This window comes from Haliaeetus leucocephalus, unplaced genomic scaffold (genome assembly GCF_000737465.1).
Source record: "Haliaeetus leucocephalus isolate CR32 unplaced genomic scaffold, Haliaeetus_leucocephalus-4.0 Scaffold151, whole genome shotgun sequence".
Lineage (NCBI taxonomy): Eukaryota > Metazoa > Chordata > Aves > Accipitriformes > Accipitridae > Haliaeetus > Haliaeetus leucocephalus.
Genome location: NW_010972587.1, coordinates 423,898 through 446,884, shown reverse-complemented (window position 1 = coordinate 446,884; position 22,987 = coordinate 423,898). Strand labels below are relative to the sequence as shown.

Genomic DNA, 22,987 nt, shown 5'->3' with positions numbered 1-22,987 from the left:
TCCCTACAAAAATAAAACTAAGCTTGTCAAAATTATAAATAGTTTAAATGTTTGTTTTTAAAGACATACATTTGAATGTTTCCCTGCATCCCCCTTCCCCCCCTCCCATATCATTTAATCATTCTGGTACCATCATATAATGAAATGAAAAGAGTTTTGCAACAAAAGTTCTGACAGTTCAATTTGATGCAAAAATTAAAAAAAAGAGAAAAAGCTGACAGCATGGCCATTTCCTTTAAATTAAAGCTGTTGTAATCGCCAGTGTGTAAAAAAAAAGAAAGAAAAAATAACCCCACACATGACATCTTACAATAATTAACCATGGACTAAGACAAAATTAAAATATAAGTTTATTTTGGTCCCCCACCCCCACCCCCTTCACCCCAAATCAAGACTCATAGTGCATACAACACTGATTGAGGTTTTTGGCTAAAGTAAATGCAGATGCGCCTACTTAAAAGACTGGTAGTTTAGTTCAAGTAAAAACAAAGTTCACATATTTTTATACTCCACTTTTAAACTCAAACAGTGTTTAAATCTGAGCAACAAATGGTTCAATATTGACAGCGATTATGTAATGATTACATAGTTATGGGCAGATACGTAAATTAAGTAGATGTTAACAGAATACCCACCGACATGCTGCTGCATTCATAGAAAAACAAATTGTAACAAAACATAAAAGCATTCCCTGAACCATTATAAAGTGTCTCACTTGAGGATAATGTTACTAACTCACACATGCACTACAATGTTACATGTGAAATTAAAAAACAAACAAGATATGCCTTATATATACTTTATAGTTAGTCCTACCCTTAATTTCTCTTAACACTTTAAAACATTATGATTGTCTCATTAAGCTTGCAAATTCTTTTTACCAAAGAAAACCTGTGAAGAGGTTAAAAAAAAAGTCTTACTAAGGAAAGGAAACAAAGGCACAATTACATCAAATTAAGGGGAAGAACAGAAGCATCTTGGAGTTTCACACAGTATCCATTAGATGTCACCAAAGTTTTAACAATTCCTTGGGAATTTAAAACAAACACCCTAAGAGTGGAGGAAAAAAACAAAACCAACTTCTGCTGCTCTTAAATTGTTAGCACTCCTCCACCTCCCCACCCCCCCACCCCCAATATATAACTCATTTCCTCTCTGGCATGATGATGACTAAAGTATCAGTTACTCAAATCTGCCTCATGCTTGTATTGCACACCCACTTCTTTGGTTTCCTTTGAACGTGCTTTTTTTTAGATAAATAACTCTGAAAGAACAACAATTATATTTACAGTAAAGTAAAAAGTTTTCTTGCTACATTTTTCCTACTTTTAAATCAAGTAAATCAGCAGTCTGCAGAATTTGGTAATCAGTTTTTCAATTAAGAATTTAAAAACCATAAGGAAAAAAACTCTCTGAATTACTAAAAGCAAGAGTTACTAAGCTCAGTCACCAACACAGCCAAGAAATGTTAATTTTCTGCTAAGCTGGAAACATGAATAAGAAATTCTGCTTTCTTTGCCTGACTGAGCCTTTAACAAACAAAGAAGCAGAGGAAGCTGTTTTCGTCTTTCAGATATAATTCAAAATTATCCAGCCTAAAAACCAATTGCTGAGCCAGAGGAAAGATCTGACTTACAATGAAGACCAAATGCATCTGTAGTTACAGCTTATGTCTAAACACTTGCTCGATGGGTATTTCTCACAGAGTTATCTGAGACATTGACCACTCTTCAGAATTCAAGTAAGCAGCTTTTTAGCTTTGCTGCACTTTTTGCTATGCATTTATGGAACCAGCTTCTCCAGTAATGGCTTATATGTGCAGCTCCATTTCCATTCTTATTTAGCTTTTGCCTCTCATTCCTTCCCATTATTTCTATTATCTTTACTTCTCTTCCAGTGTGGATTTATGCAGTTAAAAAAAAAACATAAAACTTAATCACAATATTATAACATCCTAAAACTTTAATCTTGTAGAATTAGTATTTTAACTTTCCTCTGTATAAATACTATTTCCATTTAAAACCAGTCCTCCTCTGTCAGCTGTTAAGAGTTCTCCTCCCTCAACTCTTACCTTCTTTTCAACTTTCTCTTTACCTTCTCCAGAAAGACCACTTTAAAGCCTTCCACAAATTTCACAGAACAAACCACAAGATCTCATATGCTTCCCATCTATAACAGTTCTCTCACAAATTATACAGTAACTATTTGAAAACAGAAAGGTAGTGCAAATCAATTTCATCTCAAAGATAGTGCTCCAACTAATTCTTGTCCAGATCTTTTTTTTTTTAACCCATCAATTTGCACACCCTTACTTGTAAAGCTACCATTAAAGCAAAGAAAAAAATAAAATCTTATTTCATAGCATCCTAGAAAATTGATTACAGTTTCACAGCTTGCACCAAGATAACTTGGAAAACTCTCTAGGCACAGAGAGGGTTGCAAACTGATGTACAAACATGCAGAATCCCTTACTTGTGGGTGAAAGATGCTAAGTGACCTGGCTTATGGAACTAAGTCTATAGCAAAATTCAGGTACCCTGGCATCACAAAACAGTCTTCCGAATAAAGAAAACTACTCTCTGCTGCTCTTTGTACATTGGGTTTGGCATGCTATACTGACATTTGGTAGCGTGCATTTTTCCTGAGTGTCCTTTGGCCCCCTTTTAACCAGGTTTCCACACCCCACCAAGGGCTTCTTCAAGTTTGTCTCTGTAGGCTGCGTAACGCTTCCTTAAGATTTGCAGTTGCTCATTTTCCTCTTTGTCCAGTATACGCAAGAAGTTTTGCAGTTCAGGAATACTAAAAGCTTCCCACTGGAAAGAGAAAAAGAGAAAAGGGCGGATGAGATGAACAGAAAATACACAAGTAGTTTATATGTACTGTATTTTTAAACAAAACCTCAGACACAAAACAATTTCAAACTGAAACAGTATTGGGCACCCTCCTTGCAAATCTTAAGGGATCTGAAAACATTTTACTCTTTTAAACTGTTTTTTGTTCTGCAAGTAACAATGGATCAGTCTAACCACAGATGAAATGTTTACAAAAGGCACAAAATAAATAGAACAAGGAAAAAAAAAACCTGCTTCCAAAAAATGGATCATCTTGCCAGCACAGATCAAACAGAAGCCCACTCATCCATGAAGTTAAACACACACACAAAACCCGCATGGGCATTACGTACCATGACTTCTCCAGTTTCATGCTCACGTAGAACAAAACTGAGCATTTCTGTTCTGGGGCCTGCCACCAAACGCAGGTAGAGGGGATGTTCCCGGTCTGACAGCTTGCATGTATAAACTGCATGAGAAGAAATCACGATATTATCACCTTTACTAATGATGCTTCAAGTGCTTTGAATGATTAATGCTAGCTAATGTTAGAAATTTCAGATATGCATGTGTAGCCACAAAATTTACACATTCTACATACTGTCTACATATTAGTCTACATACTGGTTTTGAGGAAATGAGTTTTAGGTAGAAGCTGAGCAGATGACTGATGGTAACAGTGCAACACTACATTCACGCAGGAAAGAAATGGCCTCTAGTCAACACAGTATACCATCTGCATACATGCAGGGGAAAAAGCACAAGAAAAAAATACAACACAGCTCTGTTGCTATAACTAAGCACTTAAGACAACATAGCTGTGGTATTACCATTCTGATACCTTTTCTATTTAAAACCTCATACACAAGTCTAAGAGACAACTCTGCCTGCCTGACACAGTTGGTGTGGCTGACAGCCAGAAACATCTGAACTCCTGAAACTGCTCTCAATGTCCACAGAAGGCAGCAGATTCTAAGTGCAAGAACGCAACGTTGGCAAAACATACTTTTCACTAAAAATACCTTTTGCATCTTCCGGTATTTCCAAACACAACATACAACAAACTTTCTTAAGGGCAGTCATTGCACTGGGAGAGCCATGTGCACTAATTAACACACACGAACACAATGCACATGCCCATGATGCTCATCACCTTGAGAGCTGTCTGCCAATGCAAGGACTTCAGGTATCACAGACACCAAGGTTTCTCTTTTTAAAAATCTGTCCTGTAATTTAATCTCACAAATCTGCAGTGTATCAGGCTAGCTGAAATGTAGAGCCTGATACGGGGGCATATTAAATAAAATATAACAGACTACAAGGCACAGGAGATCTGTGTGGGTGGTTTAGTAGGTTCTTATGTGAATTATCCTGAAATATCCCCAAATAATTTACTCTCTTACACATGCTACTTTTCGTAAGGAAAAAAGACAAGAGAGCAAGATTGTCACCTCCATTTATCTGAGCTCTTCCACCCTGCTTATTTCAAGTACTCCTACAGCACAACTCCCTCCCCAAACCGCTTCACTACCAAAATGTCACAAGCCTAACTTATACCTTGGTCTTCCTTGTGACAGCGTTTATAAAGTGCAAACTTTGCAGGGTTGTCAGCCACGAAAAACTTTTTGAGCAAGGCCTCAATAACTTCACGAACAGTATTGGTGCTGCTGATGTGAAGGGTATTCACGCAGCCATCCGGCAAGTAAAAAGCAGTTTCATTATTGCCGTGAGCACACCTCCCCTGGCTCTGGGAAGACTGCACAGTGATAGGTCTGCATAGTTCCATCTGAACTTTGATGAAGCCAGTGTAAATCCCATTCGCGTTCTGCAACAGGAGGAAAGTATTGGACTGTTAAAGTCAGTAAAGACCAGTTGTGACACATTAGTGGATTATTAACTAGCAGATTAAAATGGTCATAGCGAACACAATTTAATACCTGACATCTCATAGGAAAAATATTGTTTCAATAACTCAGACATTTAGTCTTTTTGGTATATCTGCTGAATATTAATTTTTTTTCTTAATAATAACTACTGAAATTCTCTAAGAGAATTAGGATCTCTTTAAGCAAAAGGTACTACAAACTAGTGGTAAGTTTTCATGTTAGGAGAGAACTATGAAGTGAAAAAGACCACTAACATGCATCTTCAACAATAGATTTTATGCAGAAATACAGAAATTATCTCCCACATTTTAGCTGTGCTTGTCAAAATAGTCTAGGGCATTTAGACGCTCAAATCCTGTTGCAATTAAAAAAGAACCACAATAAATGCCAATCTAATCAACATTTCAAATTATTTATTCCAGTTGCTTCTGAAAGACAGAATAGCAAAATTGATCAAACCTTAGTGAGCTAGAAAACTTCAGCCAATCTGGTTTTAGGCATAGTAAGTCCTGACCCACATGCAGACATATAACAAAAATCTTCTTAGTACACAGTTGTACTTACACGGTTTAAAGCATATAATGGAATTTCAAAATTTCCGTATACTATACGCCCATAGGAATACATAATATATCAGAAAATCTGGACAATGAAACGACTGAGTAACAGCTTGCTAGGCAGATAGATGTGAATTTTAATGAAATGGCCTGCAGTAGGCTGGACTGAGCCTTAGACCTGGTCTACAATCCTTGGAAATGAAAAGTCTATATGCATTGTCTATATTGTCTGCGTTACGGGGCTGGGGGGAAGGAAGTCTCCTCATGCTGAAAACCTGTATGACTACTCTGAAAAATAAGTCTCCTATAATAAATATTGTGTGTTAACTTTTCTCATTGGTTGAGCATCTTTATCAGAGAGATACCTGACAAAAAATTATCTACACAAACAAGATATATTTTATCTTCGTGTTTACCAGCTGAGGGTTTTCATCTGGCAAATTTACATCTTAGTGTCAACTGAGCATTTATCTTAAACACATTTCAAATGACATATACATTTGTTTCTACTAGTTTGTTTCAATCCATGTAAAAGAGCTACACAGATAAAAACATTTCAGATGTGAGATTCAACTTCCAGATTTAAGAAAGAGCCTCTTAGAAAGTCATTAAAACAGACAGTTTCATATACAGGATGCTAAGAAAATGATTCACAATGCACTACAAAGTTAAAGTTCAATTGCTCCTATTAAAAATAACAGGAATCCTATTCAAAACTTACCAAGGTCATCTTTAATTTATCAGTGACAGATGAATTATAGCTTTGTATCTTCTCTTTAACTTCTTCTTTACTGAGACAAACATGAGGTTCTCTCTCCTTCTGAACATCCTTCAACAACAACAGAGACAAGTTTTAGAGGAAAAAAAAATTAGAAAAGCAATTCTTTTATGACTTTGGATATAAGTATTCTTAGTCCAAATGGTAATTATTCCACAGAGGCTCAACATACAGTAAAATTAGCTGTACAGCAATAGAAAGGATTAACATGTTAGGCAAATCAAACAGAGCACTTGGACTGAATGGTTAAATCAACACACCCAAAGACACTTGTGTCCTTTCTTTTGCCAACTGTTTTCATTCAAATATTTATCAGCAGTATGTAAAACAGCCCAGCTCATTTTATGGCTTGATTTGCTCATGTCAATGCTATGCAATACTGTTAAGAATACAGTTGCAATTTTCATGAAATATTACTTAGGGCACAAAAGAGTATTTCTAAACAAATGAAGAACATACATGAAAATAGCAGCATGTACTAACAAATAACACCAACAATCTTGTGTGTCCCAACAACATAAGAGCATCCCTGCATTCCAACACAACAGATGGCATGTTACACACAGGGTCACCAACTACTACCCAAAACACCACAAGTAGCTCCCTAGTTATACAATGTCACACCAAATTCATGTTTTTTCCATGGGGAAGGCCCTATTAGATTTTTCAACGGCTGCTTTTATGAGCTCGCTACAGATTTTACATGCAGCAGTAAAACCAATCCCTGGAGTTGGATTTTATCCAAACAAACATTTGTTCCCAACCCGTATTCCTGCAGCAAACGAGCATTATAAATACACTCCAGTTTCTACCACTAGCACAAATGCCATATATAGTAGGAAAAGAGCTTCAGCTCTCAGCTTTAATGATTTTAAAACTTCACTTAGCAAAGGAGAAGCTCTGAAAGAAGCTTGAAGCTTTCAGGGTACATCTGATCACAGGAATATACATTCATTGTATGGACAAACCGTCAAGTCACAGTGTTCCAGTCTGTCCTCACAAGCACATCTCAGCTGAGCTTATCCCAAGAAAGGATTTCCCCGACTTCAGCAGCCAGTCCTGTATCAGAGTCTTTGGGACACCACTCAGCGCGCACCTTTGCGGGCACTTCAGTTTGCCAGAAATGACCCCAAAGATGAGCACATCTGGTGTGGAACTATAAGTTTCCATTTGCCAGAAATAATTTGGAGAGCTTTTTCTCTCTCCTAATTTAAAACCGGCTAGTTTTAGCTCTTTGGGGCTTAGTTTTGCTTTTCCTATATGGCATTTTACTAAATGACATGCTGGAGTGGACTTTTTTCCCATAGCTATAAAAAGAAAGGTGTGGTCTGAATGGCGAACTGGAAGCCAGAAACCTTGAATTCTGATCTGGGCTCAGATACTGATTTCCTGCATAACACAGAGAATATACCTTTATTTATTTATATTCCTCAGATCAGGAAACTGAGGTAAAAAGGAATACCAGTAAAACACAGCTCTGCTATTAGTTCCTTGAGCCCAACTCTAAGACTGTGTAAGCATCTTGCGCAGTTGCCAGACCCCACCTAGTCTATTACAAAATACCAAATTACTAAATGTTGTCAGAATTCAAGTCTCTATTCTCACTAGAGAAATTAAGCTTTCTTGCCCTTCTATTTTTCATCTTCCCTCTCCCCCAAACTGCCATAATAATGACAAATACAGCTCCATCTAAACTGCTCACTTCATCTCCCCAGAGGCTCTTACAGCTTTGTAGTGTTCTATTTGGGGGCAAATGAATAGCTATAAAACAAAGCAGGCATGGCGGGGGGGGCAGGGGAGAAGTAGTAATTTTTTTTCTCTGAAATAGAAGTAAATGTTATTGCTGTTTTCATGCTTAAAATAAATACCAAAAGCAACGACCCATAGTCAGAGTCTGGAAATACAGGCACTCTAAATGTTGACTTCAAATAATGTTGTGGGAATGGAGAATGGACCGAGACAACATTAGCAGTGGATACGGAAGGGACAGGGAATAGCCTGCAGGCCTCTAGCCATAAAGGTCTGACAGAGCATTTGCCATTTATATGGCCGATTTCAAGAAACCAGGCTTTAACTTGGAATGTTCCTAGTCTGTATAGCTGCAGACAAGCCCTTTCACATGGATACCAGCAAGACTCATCTGAGACATGAGCATATTGTGCAGTTCGTACGTCTCTGATCTGCTAACAGTATTGATACTGAACTTCCAATAACAGGCACTTCAGTTTTAGTATTTATCATTATTCCACTGCTGATTATTCAAGCAGGTACCTCTCTCATCTACCGTTGGACTTGATTGTCACCATGATTACTGAAGTCATCCACAACATCCATTATCATCAAGAGAAAACACAAATCAGAAAAGAGGAAAACACTTACCACCTTTCCTATGTTCAAACCCCAACCTTTGTTAAAAAACACCCCCCCCCCCCCCCCCCCCAAACCCCACTTCACATGAACTTCTGTGCACCTCAAGAGATTTAATTTTGCAAAAATGACTTTTAAGGACTGTAGATGACAGAAGGAACCTATTGCCTTTAATGGCATAGGGTAAGTTCACAAGGCTGACAGCTAAAAAACAACCTGTATGATTAAAAAACATAAAAGTGAGAGAGAGAGAGAGAGAGAAAACTTGGTAAACAAATTAGTAAGTATGAACAGACAGCAAGTAACTTTCTCCTTTTTTCATATAGAAGAGTTTTCATATACATTTCTGTTCTCCCAAGAATAAGAATCTTCTCAAGTGTGGCCCCGGTGCAGAGCTGTGGGTCACTGGGCATCACTGGGGGAGCTGTCATTCCCTCGGTTAAGTCAGACATGATTCCCTACTTGAACATACCACTGGAATTTCCACCTTCTTGCATCAGCCCTAGAGGCCAGGCAATTTTGGTAAAGTTTAATTAAGCACACAGAAAACATGGAGCCCTGTTTACACAAAAGCTGAGATAACCTCCTGTAGCATACTGCCAACAAATGCAGCTATAACTCATAACTTCTAAACAACCAAAGCCTGTGCCTCAACTAATTTTAACAGTACGTAGATTATGCAAAACTATGAACTGAATACAAAAAAGGAATACTAGGAATAAAACATTAAAGAACAGACCCAAATCATTCAAGAAAAACACTGTACACAATAGACAGAAACACTGTTTACTTCAATCATCATTTTCACCCCAGTCCACCATCCTTGGTGGACTTGACCATCAAGACCACAGACAGTGAACCATGGAAGATACCTGTCAAAGGAAAGGAAACCTAAGTCCGTCCCATTGGAAACCTAAGCCCAAGATATTAATGAATTAATCTTCAGATACCCTTCCACTCCCAAACAAAAGCTCAAAACACTCCAACTGCCCCCAACACATTGGGGCACATCACTTCAACCAAGCAAACAAAAGCTCCTTGCTAGCTAGACACCACTGCCTATAGAAAAATCACATTGCTGTCACACAGACTGCAGAGACAGTAAATGCCACATCACTGCTGTCAGGAGAAAGCCAATAAAGGAATACCTCACTGAGTTTATTATGAACAAGAAAGCCTCAGCCCACTATTATTCACTGGGTCAGCTGCTCTCAGTGAGTATCATTAAGTAGCATATGCAGATTTGAGGCACTTGTGTATTTTAATTTTCCTAATTATACTCAACCAACATGTGAAGAGAAGCTGACAAGATGGTATACAGTTTAGCTGAATTGCTCTCAGCATACAGCGGCACTTCACTTTTGCCATACAGCTTTGTCTAGCCATGCTTTAAGTTAAAATAAGTAAGTCTTCTTTGACCGGTGTACTTAGGTGCATGGAGGAAGACTTGGCAAACTCATTTCCCACAGTTCTCTTATTTCCTTCTGTACTTGCCACCTCATAACAGGACCCTCTAAAAGAAAAATCCTCTGCTAACTCTGCTTAGGTCTGGCAGATCAAATTCCACTTTTATTTCAGCAGGTGTATTTATTACCTGTAGAAGACCTTAAGTCATCCAATACAACAGCAGAGTAACAGCAGTAACTAACTCATCTGTGCTATGCTTTACAATATGCTTGTATCACATTGCTCTGAAATAGTGACCAAGTGCCTGAAGCCACACCTGCTCAGGGTGGGACTACTGGGGAAAGCAATTACTCCAACATCAGCTGTTTTAAACAAAGGAGCAAGGGCATTTCAGAGGGGAGGTCCCTATGTTACAGCCAAGTACACCTATCATCAGTTCTTGAGACAGTTCTGCCTGGTCTGGCAAGAGAGAAGCCACTCTGTGTGTCACCTGGTGGCTCACTCAGCACAGGACAAAAGCTGCTTTTTCCACCGTGGCCTTCCCATGCCCCCCCATTATGCTCTGCAACCCATGGCACAGCTCCTCAGAACCAGCACACTGCTGAGGCCCGAGGGGCAGCACACTCCAGCCAGCCAAATCATCTCTCGGCCAATTCAGGCACAGCTGATTCATCTCCAGCTCTCTACAAAACGCCCAGCACACACCCCTCACAAAATTTGTAGGCTGGGAATTGTGAAACTGCCTTTCTTCAAAAGTTAGGCCTGGTGATGAGTCTCCTAACCACAGATCCTTGCCTATGTCACAGCAGCAGAGTGGAGTATAAGCACTGGCAGCAGAGCAGTTCACACTACATCTTCTTCTGTCAGCCAAGACCTAGATGTTGCTGGGCTTAACAATGGCACTTCTGGGTGCTAGTGTGTGTTCAAAAAAGGAATTTTCTCTATAAAACAATGCACAAACATTTCAATGTTATTTTTGTTTAAAAAAAAAAAAATCAAACCTGACTTAGGTGTGACTCCTCCACCACTTAGCCAAATGATATTCTCAGTAATGGCTGCCATGTCATCACCCCTTCCTCCTCCCAGCCTAGTTAAGTGTGTTTTCCTCATTATCAGAGCTCCTGGTCTCCTTCCATTCCCTGCTTCTCATGTTATCTGCTGCTTCCTCAGCCCAGCACAGATGTGAAAGATAAAAACTAATCTCAAGGAGACAGCTGAATACATCAGAACCCATACAGATGATATATCTGGGTCCAAAACACTACCTCTAGTCTGAGCTATTAACTTCTATGAAAATCATGCTGTCCTTCCCAACACTTACAGCGCACACCACTGCGACCATTTGTATTAAAGCCACTCCTCAGGTCAACCAAAGCAGCATTTCATTCTCAAATGAAATTCCTAAGCTACAGCTGCCAGTGAGAGGGGAAATGAGGCAAGTGCTTTCATTTTCCCAAGGGGAATAGCTGGTCTTTCATTAGAGCTCATGATGCAATGCCTCTTCACAGTTGAGCTTCCTCTCAACAAAAAGGGCAGAAAATGTTTTTTCTTAATCACCTCTACGCCCCATACACATCTCATTTATTGTATCGCAGATGTTTAAAGAAGCAGCACTCTTTTTAACTTTTATGCTCAGCCCCCCCAAGACTAGCTCAGCATGAATCCTCAATGAACACAACTAAAACTGCACAGATTACAATTAAAATGAACTGCAAATCAAGTTGTGGTCCCCAAAAAGAAGAATCACATCACATCTGGGACTTTATGAAAAGTTCAAGTCTCACGGTTACTGCCAAACCCTAATACTGCACGCAGTAAGAAAGCACTAAGCTAAGCTCAACAGCTAGCTGCTATGGGATGAGGCTGAGAAAAAGTTCCACAAACAAAGAAAACCCCCAAACCCTGAAGCCTGTTTCCTCAGGATCCTTGCCTCGAGACAGATGCATGGCTTCCCCAAACTGCTACTATAGGCTTCTATTTGTGGAGGGATACAAGAAAGTCTCTCTCCTCTATCTAATCTCCGATTTTCACAAAACTTCTAGAAATTAGCATCTCCTGAGGAATGGGGAACCACGCTCCTCTTAATATTTCAGCTTGACAGACAAAGGAAAATATAGTGGACAAAAGGTTAACCTATCCCAGGAACATATTGAAGTATTTTTGTAAGAAATCTAAATAACAAAAGACCTGTGGGAGCTCAAGCCAACTTTTAAGCCATGTCAGTCCCTATCCCCTGCCCTCACATTTCATATTAATCCCACACATATAGTGACCTTTGATTCAGTCAGACAAATAAAGTTGCCCTGATCCTGCTGTAAATTGTGGCCAGGAATCATTTTTGAAGTAAAGCGCTGAGGCTTTGACAAATGAGAAATGTGGCCTAATCTACATTAAAAAAAAAAAAACACAACAAAAAAAAAAAACCACAACAAAAAAAAACCACCAAAAACCAACCCCCCTCCAAAACCCCTAAGTCTTGTTTAGTCATAAAAATTGCAGCTAATGCATTCTACTTACATCATGTTTGCATTAAAGAAAGGATTTAACTAACAGTCCTGTCAAACAACAAAAAAGCCCAGCAGAGAACACAGGAAGGAAAATGGAGAAAGGGGACTTCTGATCTCATTTGTTGCTACTTCTACAAGCAAGAACACTCTCTTTCCTACACAGCCTGCCAGCACTCCCACAGGAAAGAAAGAAATTGAACCTTGCAATTAAATTATTCTGAAACAAACAACTTGCTTCTTCCTTATCCTAACTCTTCTGAGAGCAGAGCAGCTTTTCTAGCAACAGCAATTCCTCCTTCCATCCCAGGGCAAGCCTGCACTCAGAAGATGCACTCTTCCTTCATTTGAAAGCCTGAGAATCACCAGGTAGAGCTACTGGTCATGTCCATCCACAGATGGTCAGTCAGAGACACCAGTAGCCAGAAAGGTATGGAGAAGACCAAAAGGGGGGCAGGGTGGCCAGGGAAAAGTGTTAGCATCCAAGCAGCTCCAAGCATTGCACATTCTCACACAGCTGCACCTTGAAATGTTTGTGTCCTCCTGAATGGGGTGAGGTTGCTCTCTGGGTCAGGGAAAGGGGAATTTTCTGACAGGATGAATGTGGGCAGAATAATCTCTGTATCCTCTTTAGCACCTTTTGCTTTATGCACTCAGAGCCACCCAGTTCCCACCAGTCAGTGGCACACAGGGCAAAGAAGCAGTCTCTTTTTTAGAAAAAGATTTCGTTTTTCTAAGCAGGTTTGGTTGACCTGAGTCTTAAGTGATTATCCTGACAATCAAATCAAGTCCACGAACAGCCTGCACCATGCCCTCCTGAGGTAGAAGAGAAGCAGCACCCACCAGGTCAGGTGTATGGTGCATCCAGCCTAGTATTCTGCCTCTGACAGCAGCAAAAATAAAGGCTGTTTCGAGCAAGCAAGTGAGCCTTTTTTGCAGCCTCTCTGCTGGCATCCACAAATGTTGTAGCAGGAATTCAGAGGGCACCTCCCTTCCAAGTCTGTTCAGTGGCCATTTATGGAGCTGGTGTCCACGCATGCACATAAACCCTTTTTGAACCTGTCGATGCTGCCCATCTCTACACCTCCTGTGGCAGCAAGTTCCTGAAATTCATGACTGCCATCTGCTTTAAGCTGATCTTCTAGTAAGACAGAAGAAAACTTCTGTTAAATATATTGAGTGCCCCTTAATCCTAATATGGCAGGACCTGGTGAACCTAAGTTTCACACTCAGCTTATACATCACTCTGTGATTTTGTAAACCGTGATCACACCCCTCCTTTTTTTCTTCTCCAAAGTGAGGAGCCCTGGTCCCCTTAGTCTTTCCTGAAGTAGCTGCTCTGTCCCCTCAATCATTTTAGAGAAGGGCGACTAATTGCAGTAAGCCCTTCCTGAGATGTGGCAACCAGAGCTGCATGCAGAACTCAGTACATAGGCACACCAAAGCTTAGGTGCTCTCTGTTTATTAATTTGTACGCTACAGGTTTATGAAAAATCTTTATCTATCTAAGATACCCATGATACAACATGGTCTCTCTATCGGGCACTTCCATAGTGGTTAAAGAAATTCCTATGCAACTACCACAGCTTATAATTCTAGCATAATTTTACAAGATACAGGCATTCCAGTTAATAAGTAAATACTTGCTACTTTCAGAGTATTTTCAGTTTTTCCAAAGTACCACCACACCACATGACTTGGCATGCTAATGAAAGCACTGAATGACAAAGGGTAAATAAAGTAAAGCATTATGGCTCCTGTCTGACCTCTCCGATATAAACACTCAGATGTTTATATGGTGAATATTTTTAAGCAGCAGAGAAATAAAAAAGAACTCTAACTTCCCTTTATTCCTTTTAACAAATTATTTTCCTTCAAATAGAGGCAATATGAACAGAGTTAATGTTCAGGCACTGTGAAAGGAAGGCTAGAAAAAGCATTCTATTTGTTGGTGACATTAAGATTGCTGCTTAAGTTCTGTCGAAGTTTATCATGACCTCACCTCTGAAAACCCCTAGTTACAAACCCTGTCATACCCTATATGGCTGTACTTAACTACTGGCATGCAACCCAGTTTTAAAAAGCCAGTCATCTGTTTAAAGTGAAAACCAACTCCACGAAGAATAGTATCTGATGCTTGGCATTAAGATTCTGACCCCACACAGAAACACAGCAGGTTTTATGAAAAAAAAAGTACAAATCTGCATATTATGACATTTTTAGAGCAATACAGTACATGATTTAAGTAACATTTCACAGCTGTTTCAATTCTGCAAATTTCAGTAAAACTAGATGTAAGAGGCATAACAAACAGTAAATAACCTCCTTCAGGTCTCCTCTCCAGAAAGCATATGAGTTTTGACTGCTGCCTATTTAAGCTGATAAGGGGTTTAATGAAGTAAAATGGATTACCAGCCTCTTTGTGACCTGTGCAGCAAAATCTAGCTTTTAGCAGTCAGTTAAGAAACAAGCTTATACAAGATATTGTATAGAAAACTAATTAGTTTATCTTGAAAAGAAGGTTAAGTATGGTCTGGAAGCTGAGCTATTAATACAGTTAGCAATCAGACAATTAAGTAATACATTAGGACCCCAGGTCATTACACCACAGTATTTGCATGTGACCCTGCAATGCAAGAATCCAACACACTCCATCTAACAGAAGGCAGGAAGAGGTTGTTTGCAACAACAACCCCACAGGTCTTCAAATGCAACTATCTATATTTTACATTAAAACTGGTACTGGAAACCAACCAGCCGTTCCTGAGGAAGCACAGTGCAGGAAGAACAAGTCCCGTGCCAGGCCAAGGCATGCAGTCTTCTTCTCCCCATGGTTACTGCCGGTGCTTCTCAAGTCTGAGGCAAGCTCAGTCATGGGCCTTGTCTCAGCAGAAGCTGGGTGATGTGCTGGTTTTCGCATGTGTGTCAAACACCATTTTATCTTTAGAGTAACATTCCCTTCCCAGGTTTGGCTGGGTAGTTCAAAGATGTCATCAAATTATTTTTTAAGCCTTCTGACAAAACCTGCCTGTATCGAGAAAAGGCAACAACTTCCTAACCAGGCTGAGCCTGCACATGGTCACAGTCCCACCAACCAAGTCATTTTTGTTTGGATTTGTTCTACTTGAAAGAAAAAAACCAAACCTCTTAAAAATTGCACAGCAACAGTTGTCATCTAGGAAATTTGTAATGTAACGCATTGGCTCTTCAGATATAGCGCAACCCTGCCAATTTTTCCCTTATCATGGACATGACAATGAAAACAATGTTATTCAAAAAGATGCACAATCTTGTCAAATACTGGTCATGGGGGGGTGGGAGAGGGGGAAGTTCCTTGTTTGAGGGACATACAGTTCCCTCCAAAATTCAAGAAGTTACTGTCTCTCTCTCGGTCAACCTGGTGCTGATCTCATATTTGAAACTTTTCTGAAGGGAAAAAGCCTTCTTCTACCACACATGCATCTCAAAACCCCACAAAATTTAGGAAGCACAACTATCTATTTTTCAAATAAAATCTGCATTTTAAAGGCCTCAAGAGCCCGTAACAATAACCTTGGCGGGGGGCGGGGGAAGGATGTTAAAAGTTATAAGCCATCACTGGTATCTTTAGTAAAGTACACATCCTCTAAGCCAAAGTATTTTCTTAGTATGTTGAATATGATCACAATAAAACCATCATATGCATTTACAGACAACTTATGTAACTGCTGCTCTATATACATACACATCAAATGGCAAGAGCTAAAAACTAACTCCATCTAAAACCTAATAAAGTTTTCAGTGACTGCACCTCTCCTTCAACAGAGCAAGCTAGGTTTCCATGAAATAAGCCCATAGGAAATATTTTTACACCCACACTACCTCTCTTGCTGCGCTTTGTGTAATTAATACTCTACACAGCTTCCATAGATATATTAAAAAAGGAACCAGTCTCTTCAAAGAGGCTTCCAAATTAGATATTTCACATAGTGCAGACAAAAGGAGGCACCCCTGCAGTCTAGCCTGCATGAAGGATTTTTCTTCTTTCACACTCCAGAAAAATTATATCACCTAGCACATTTCATTAACAGCTGATACTGTAATGACTGCATCCTCCTGTACAGCCTTTATTATTAGCATGTTTTTATTAAAAATAGGGTAGTATCCAAAAGACATTTCTGAAGCAGCACACCACAATCATTAGCTTTACCTACTACTGCCAGATCAGATCTGGCAAAAATTCAGTTCGGTATTTCAGGAAAGAAAAAAGGAGAGGGGGCAAACTAGGCAGCCATGTCAGCATCACCACTGTGTACTACTACAGCATAAACTTACATTGACCTTAATGAGAGGATTTTACCTCTCTTTTATATCCCCAGCCTTAAGAGGTCAAGTGCTGAAAAATAAATACCAGAACCCTTTAGTCAATTATCTGTCTCAAGGCTGCAGCAAACAGGAATTTTTTAGTTCTTTCCCCACCTTCACTCAATTTTACTAGAGTTCCAGATTGAACTTACTAAAGCTTCAGAGCTCAGATTTGACAGCTGTTCCAGTAAGAAGGAAAATGAAGAGTTTTGAAAAGGTTAGAACCAGTCTTGGATCCAGCTTTGCTGCAACTCCCTGGTTTAAATTCTTCTCATCTTGCAGATGATGAATGCAGTTGAGTGGCTTAGATGAGAAGAAACTGGCAAAGGCAGTGGGCCACTGGACCTTAGCCATTCAGCCCCATGCCACCACCAACTAAAGCCCATGTCCTAGAGACTTCAAGCTCACACTGGTGAGGTAGTACTCAATCCTCAGATCTCTGCATTGTGAGGAAACTGACCCATTGATTCAGCAAGATTATGCCTTGAATAAACTCATCAGCATGGTAATGATAACCTTTCTGAGGGGTTTTAATCCCTTGTTTTTCTACACCCTGTTTTTATTACTCATACATTTAAACTGGCTACCAAGCACTTCAGCTGCAAGCAGAGCGGGACTGACAAAAGGACAAGTTTCTTCAGAACTCGTATGTTCTCTGAAAAGAAAAACAACACACGCTACTACCATGATGAAAGTGGAAAACTGCCTCCAACTTAGAGTCAACCCTTTTTGCAAAAATACACTTGCTGCCTAGTTTCAAGTATGAATTTGTTTTCCAGAACACACATGCACACACACATTTATTTCTCACAAATGAATCCAGATGCCTCAAGTTGTAGACATCCATGCTGGGACAATTTAAAAGATTACTGCTTTTAGTTGTATGCCTGCTTCTCTGCTAGATGCTACCACTGCCTCAGAAACCAGTGTCAGCTGTCACAGTCCTCATCCAGTAACAGACCCACTACCAGGCTGCAGATCACTTCTGCAAATACAGGAGGCTCCTTTCTTAATTAGGATGAACATAGTATTTTTTCCTTTTACAAGTGAAAAAGAACAGGATAAACAAATTGAAACCAAAAGCACTAGCAAAGGAAAGTGGGGCTTTTGTTTTATTTTTGTACAGGTATTTAAAAAAAAAGAGGCCACAGATTATCTAAACAACCATTAAAAAAGTCTGCAGCATAAGAGAACTACAGTGCAATAAACCCTTTACCACACAGGTCCCAACTTACCCAAACACTGTGCTAGCCTGGTGCCATGTATCAGCAGACAGTTTACACCACTAACATCTCCAGTGGTGATGCCAGCATGCCACTCGCTCCCAATCAACTCACAATTTCTGTCTTGGGGCAAACAATTCTGTAGTATTGAGTTGCTTCAGAATCACAGGGCAATTGTTACAATCAGACTTTTTTTTTTTTATGACATCAATAAAAGAGTGGGGTGATACCAGTGCTATTCAGACCAAGACTGGCAGGACACAGTGGAGAGAAGAGAACAGAGTAGGAGGTCACAATGGCTAAGCTTTCAAGGGAGGTGTGAACAGAAGACTTTAGAACACAGTTGATGAATATCCCACTGGAAGAGCTGGATAAACAAACTTTTCTTCTGAGGAAAGGTCAGGAGAACAGCAATTAGGCTGCACTGGAGAACAGGGCTTGTTTGCTTACAACCTGATGCTATGGCCCAACTCCAAACACAAGTTATTTTGCCATGCTGGAGAATGGCCACCAGGAAACCAGAGAAGGGGGAAAGAGATTACATGCTTTGTTCTTAAGCAGCAAATGGTAGAATGTGTTGATTTTACAACAAAAAGTTCAAAAGTTGTTCTTTTTTTCTTTCCAAACAGCTATTTCCCTGCTTTTATGGGCAGGATGTTACAGGCACAAGGAAACACTGCTGCTACTCCACCTTTCCTTACAACCAACTTCTGCTTCAGGAAATGTAATTATGAAGCTCATGAAAGCATGAGATCTGTTAGAGCTGATACACATTTCAGGTGGAAGGAGAAGAGAGCCTACTAAAATTTTTCATTAAAAACCCCACCCTTGTTAACATTAAAGAGAATAGGGAGAATCAGTACTCACCACACCCTCTGAAAACACTCTCAGAAGACAAGACACATTAAAAAGGATGGGTCACCTTATAGACAAGCATGGGATAAGCTGAAAACAATAGAAATAAAGTTTCCTCAAACAAATAACAAATTCTGCAAAGCAAAACCACAAATTAATTGCCTTTTATTAAAAGTCCCTGAAATAGTTTTGTTAACTCTTCCTGTACTTTACCAGAAAATACTAAGAATCTTGATGTTTAATTCACATTTTTAGGGGGCAAAATAAAGCAAGCAATCTGGTATCAACTCCATTTAAACAGGGGATCAAAAATGAAAGTTTAAAAAAAAAATCACCCAACTAGAAACACAATGGTTACCTATGTCTATAAACTTAAACTTGTTAAGTTACTAAATTATAACACTAAGTTATACTAGAAGTTTCTCAATCTCAGGAGCCATTCTTAGCTTACAAATATACACATGCACACCTAAAACTATATAGTCAAGGGGAATCTCTTCAAGAGCCAGAAAAAATAAGAACATATCTGGAACTTCTGACAAACGCAAAAGCATTAGTCCTGTAAACAGACTGGTTCAGTTCACACCCACTCTTCCATTGAGCATATATAACACAGGTCCCCTAAGACAACCTCTCTAACTGCAGACTTGCCATGTGTGAAGGACCTCAGCTTTACACACCTCAACCAAACACATAATGAATTAAAAATTTTTTCTTCTTCTGTTCCAAACCTGTATGGGCAATTTAGCCAGAACACTGAAATTCAACCAAATTTCTATCAGTAGCTCCTTTATGTAACCTGATTACAAAACCTCTTCAAATTAACAAAGGTCATAGGTTCATGTAAAAAACTCTTGTCACGCCTAGTTGCATGGGGTAGGGAAGGGGGAGAGGTACACACTGTCGCTTCCTACACAGCATCTTGGCCAGGCAATACCATATTATAATGCAAGACACAAGGAGCAGACCTCCAAACTCCAGACAACAGAACAGTGGAGAGAAGGTATTCAGTTTTCTATTTTTTTTTAAAGTTGTTCATTTAGCACCCAAACAATCATTTCCATCTGACTTGTATTACAAATGTCAAAAGTTACAGTAGCATAATAAAGAGTGTCACCTTTGCACATAAACTACAAGGCATCCCTGAGCCTAAGAAAGTTCTCTCAAGATGGCAGAGCCTGGTCCTTGATTATTAGGACCATTCATTAGTAAGTCCTAATGAAATCAGCAGAGTTACTCATGCAGTCATTTATTAGAGGAATTAATTAGTACATCTTAATGAAAATCACTGTAGTTACTGACATACGCTTTATAAACATACCAAGGTGACACACACTGATGCCCATGTGTGCGCACATGCAGGGAAGAGATGTTTTTTAGAAAAAATAACATGGCAACATCAAAGTGTGGAAACACGAGGACTTAAAGGGAGCTTACTACATGCTTTTAATCAAATGTTTTTTATCATGCAAAGTGGGAAGAAGCCAGCCACAGCTGGCTGTAGCATTATAAAATCAGCATTTCAGAAAAAGAACAGAGACAATCTAAACCAGCAAACTACAAAGGATGCAAGTGATCCTAAGAAAAGATAATGCTGTGGGGTATACAACTTGAGATGCCACCACACCTTCCAGTTTTGCTTCAGTAAGCTGCATTTTGTTTGTAATTTCTCAATCTAGTACATCTTACAAATTTACATTATTGGAAAATTAACAAGAGCCCCAAATATCTTAACAGACTTAACCAGACTAGGAAATACCATATTTCTAGTAAGTCATAAAAGCTTAGTCCTGTCCTAAGGAGAGACACTGATCAAAACCAATAACATCTTGATGTTACCGGTAATGAAAGGAGAGCATGCTCTCCCCAACTTGTACTCCTAAGCAGTTTTACATGGCCACATAATTATACTAGAAATGAAGCACACCTGCTTCCAGCCACCCTCCCACACAGACACACAGTGTTTTGGGTCATACAGCCCATATGCAGGACAGTCAAGGAGCCTGCTCTGGCACACAGCTTCCCGAAACACCCTCTGCACCTGACAGAGGGGCAGACACTGTGCAGACCCTGCACCACAGTCCCCTCCTTCCACCGGAGTCCCAGCTCCGTGCCCCAAGCTGCAAAGGATGAAGCTGGGCAAGAAATATTTACATTTTCCAACAGAATTAACCTGAGTGCCAGTTATGGAGCTGCACTCCTTTCCTGTTTGGCACATCTCGGAGTCCATCAGCCACCTCTGTGTTTTTCCTGCCCACACAGGACACCTGCACCCAACCTGATTTTGAAACACTTTGAAGGGAATTTGCGTGCATGTAAACAGGCAGGTGCAATACCATCAAGGAGTCATGTTCTTGTTTTAGTTAGTTCAGATGTTGCCAATAAAAAGCATAACAGAATAATTTTCACCACAGAAGATTATTTTATATATTAGTAATATATGGTAGGTGGATGACCAACTGACTGCTGTAACTGGTGATACACTCGGAGCTGGTGGGTGGAGAGAGGCTCCCTGCCGGCAGCCACTGGAGTACCAGCCCTTGGCAGTGCCTTGCCCACGGACTGGGGGCATCAAACATGCTCCTGTGTATTAGGACTGCTCATAACCTGCGCTCCTACTCCCTCTGGGAACTCTTCGCAAACTACTACTGGTTAAGAGAATAATTTGCCAGCACAACTGGAGATTCCTGGGAATATTTTGCAAATCAGCTGTAAACAGTAGGCTTAGCAAATCCTTTCTAAACGTTACACATAACAAGGAAGCATTCTCTCTGGACGCATAACCTCAGCATCCTTGGGTTTCAGTTTACAGTAAGTCCCATATATCTGTTTAACAGGACGTTTTGAAATACCAAGTTATCAGGAATGCTGGCAATAGGATACTAGATTTTCACATTAACTTTTCTAACATTACAATATCTTCCAGATCTGACTGCTTCAGTTCAGAAGGAGTACTCCCACTGAAAGGGCTACCGCCACCTTCCACCACGACAGCTGTTTGCAAAACGTGACCTCTGTCTGCATCCAAAACCTCACTCATATTTGCTGTCTTGATCCAAGCTGTTTAAATGACCGTGTGTTGCTGGTAGCTCTGGAGTAGAAAAAGCACTGAACAAACCCAGTATAGTAAGATTAAAAACTAAGAATTAACAAAAGAAAGAGGAGCCAAAAGAGCATAGTAATCCTTATTTAGATTTATAAATAACAGAACACAACTCTCCCCACACCCAGACTGACTTAGAAACTCCTAACATCCAGCTTGCTTATTAGAAACAAGAGCCATCAAAATGCTGCCAAGGGACACCTGGCCCCTTAAGAGGCCTCTCATTTACTTTCTCTGCATCTGGATAATGGGAAAAGTCAGTATTTTTCACTCCTGCACTCAAACCAGGAATGAAGAGCCAGTTCAGATTTTGCCACGAATACACATGTAGTTTTAAGGAGATAAGGTTTAATCCAGGAGTCTTTAATCGTGTGCCTTGGAAGTGAAGTGCTGAGCAAGCGTAGGTTATAAGCTTTACTATGAACTTGAACACGACCACTAAATAATGGGTTTAAGCACGTTTCATTGGAAATAAGGCTATAGAAAGGTATTTAAAATGCTTTCAGGAGACAAATACAGTATATATCCAAGTGTCAAATTGCAACAATAATTTGCAAACAGATTATTTGAAAAGAACACAAACCATTACCTCTATGGCGCACAAGCATGTATTGACTGAAATTGTGGCAGACAGCAACAGCCGTTTTTCATTTGATCACAACTTTGACAAATGTTTAAAAGCCTGAGCCAGGGTTCACAATACTATGTATCAAGACAATATTTTTCCCCTCTCAAAACTCCAGCCAAAACTGCTCCGTTGCAGCAGAGGGAGAAGCTGCAGGGAAACGGTGGGTTTGTCCACAACAGAAATTCATCCAAGCGTCTCTGGAACAGCTGCAACTGCAAAGGGAGAGCTATGGAGTCCAAGAGGATGACAGGGAACCAGCAGGGAAAGGTAGTGCAGGCACAGCAAGTCAGGACCATGTGCTGGAGATGTATTTAGCTGTGTTTCAGAGTTGCTGCTCAATTCAAGGACCACCTACTGCTTAAATAAATGCATCCATCTTTTTGAGCAGCATCGTTATACTCACTCATCAACAACCAAATAAAATTTAGAACAAACTAATTAATTCATGGTTTATCATCAGTATATTTTTCTCCACACTCCACATAGCACTGTTTTCCTCACACA

At 39.8% G+C, this 22,987-nt stretch overlaps 1 protein-coding gene across 1 annotated transcript; it reads right to left on the bottom strand.

Annotated features, from left to right (window-relative positions):
• Positions 1-154: 154 nt before the first annotated feature.
• Positions 155-6,097, bottom strand: RASSF3 (Ras association (RalGDS/AF-6) domain family member 3). The gene is made up of 4 exons (XM_010561720.1): positions 5,996-6,097; positions 4,389-4,656; positions 3,185-3,300; positions 155-2,813 (listed from the first exon to the last, which is right to left on the bottom strand). The coding sequence occupies exons 1-4, from the start codon at positions 6,002-6,004 to the stop codon at positions 2,664-2,666; spliced, it is 543 nt and encodes a 180-aa protein (XP_010560022.1). The 5' UTR covers positions 6,005-6,097; the 3' UTR covers positions 155-2,663.
• Between the last annotated feature and the right edge of the window lie 16,890 nt (positions 6,098-22,987).

Excerpts from the sequence above, each read along its gene's own strand:
- RASSF3 (XM_010561720.1), bottom strand. Across the intron at positions 3,301-4,388 it reads CTGTCACAAGGAAGACCAAG|TTTATACATGCAAGCTGTCA; the intron begins GTATAAGTTAGG and ends CTTCTCATGCAG. Across the intron at positions 2,814-3,184 it reads ATGAAACTGGAGAAGTCATG|TGGGAAGCTTTTAGTATTCC; the intron begins GTACGTAATGCC and ends TTCTCTTTCCAG.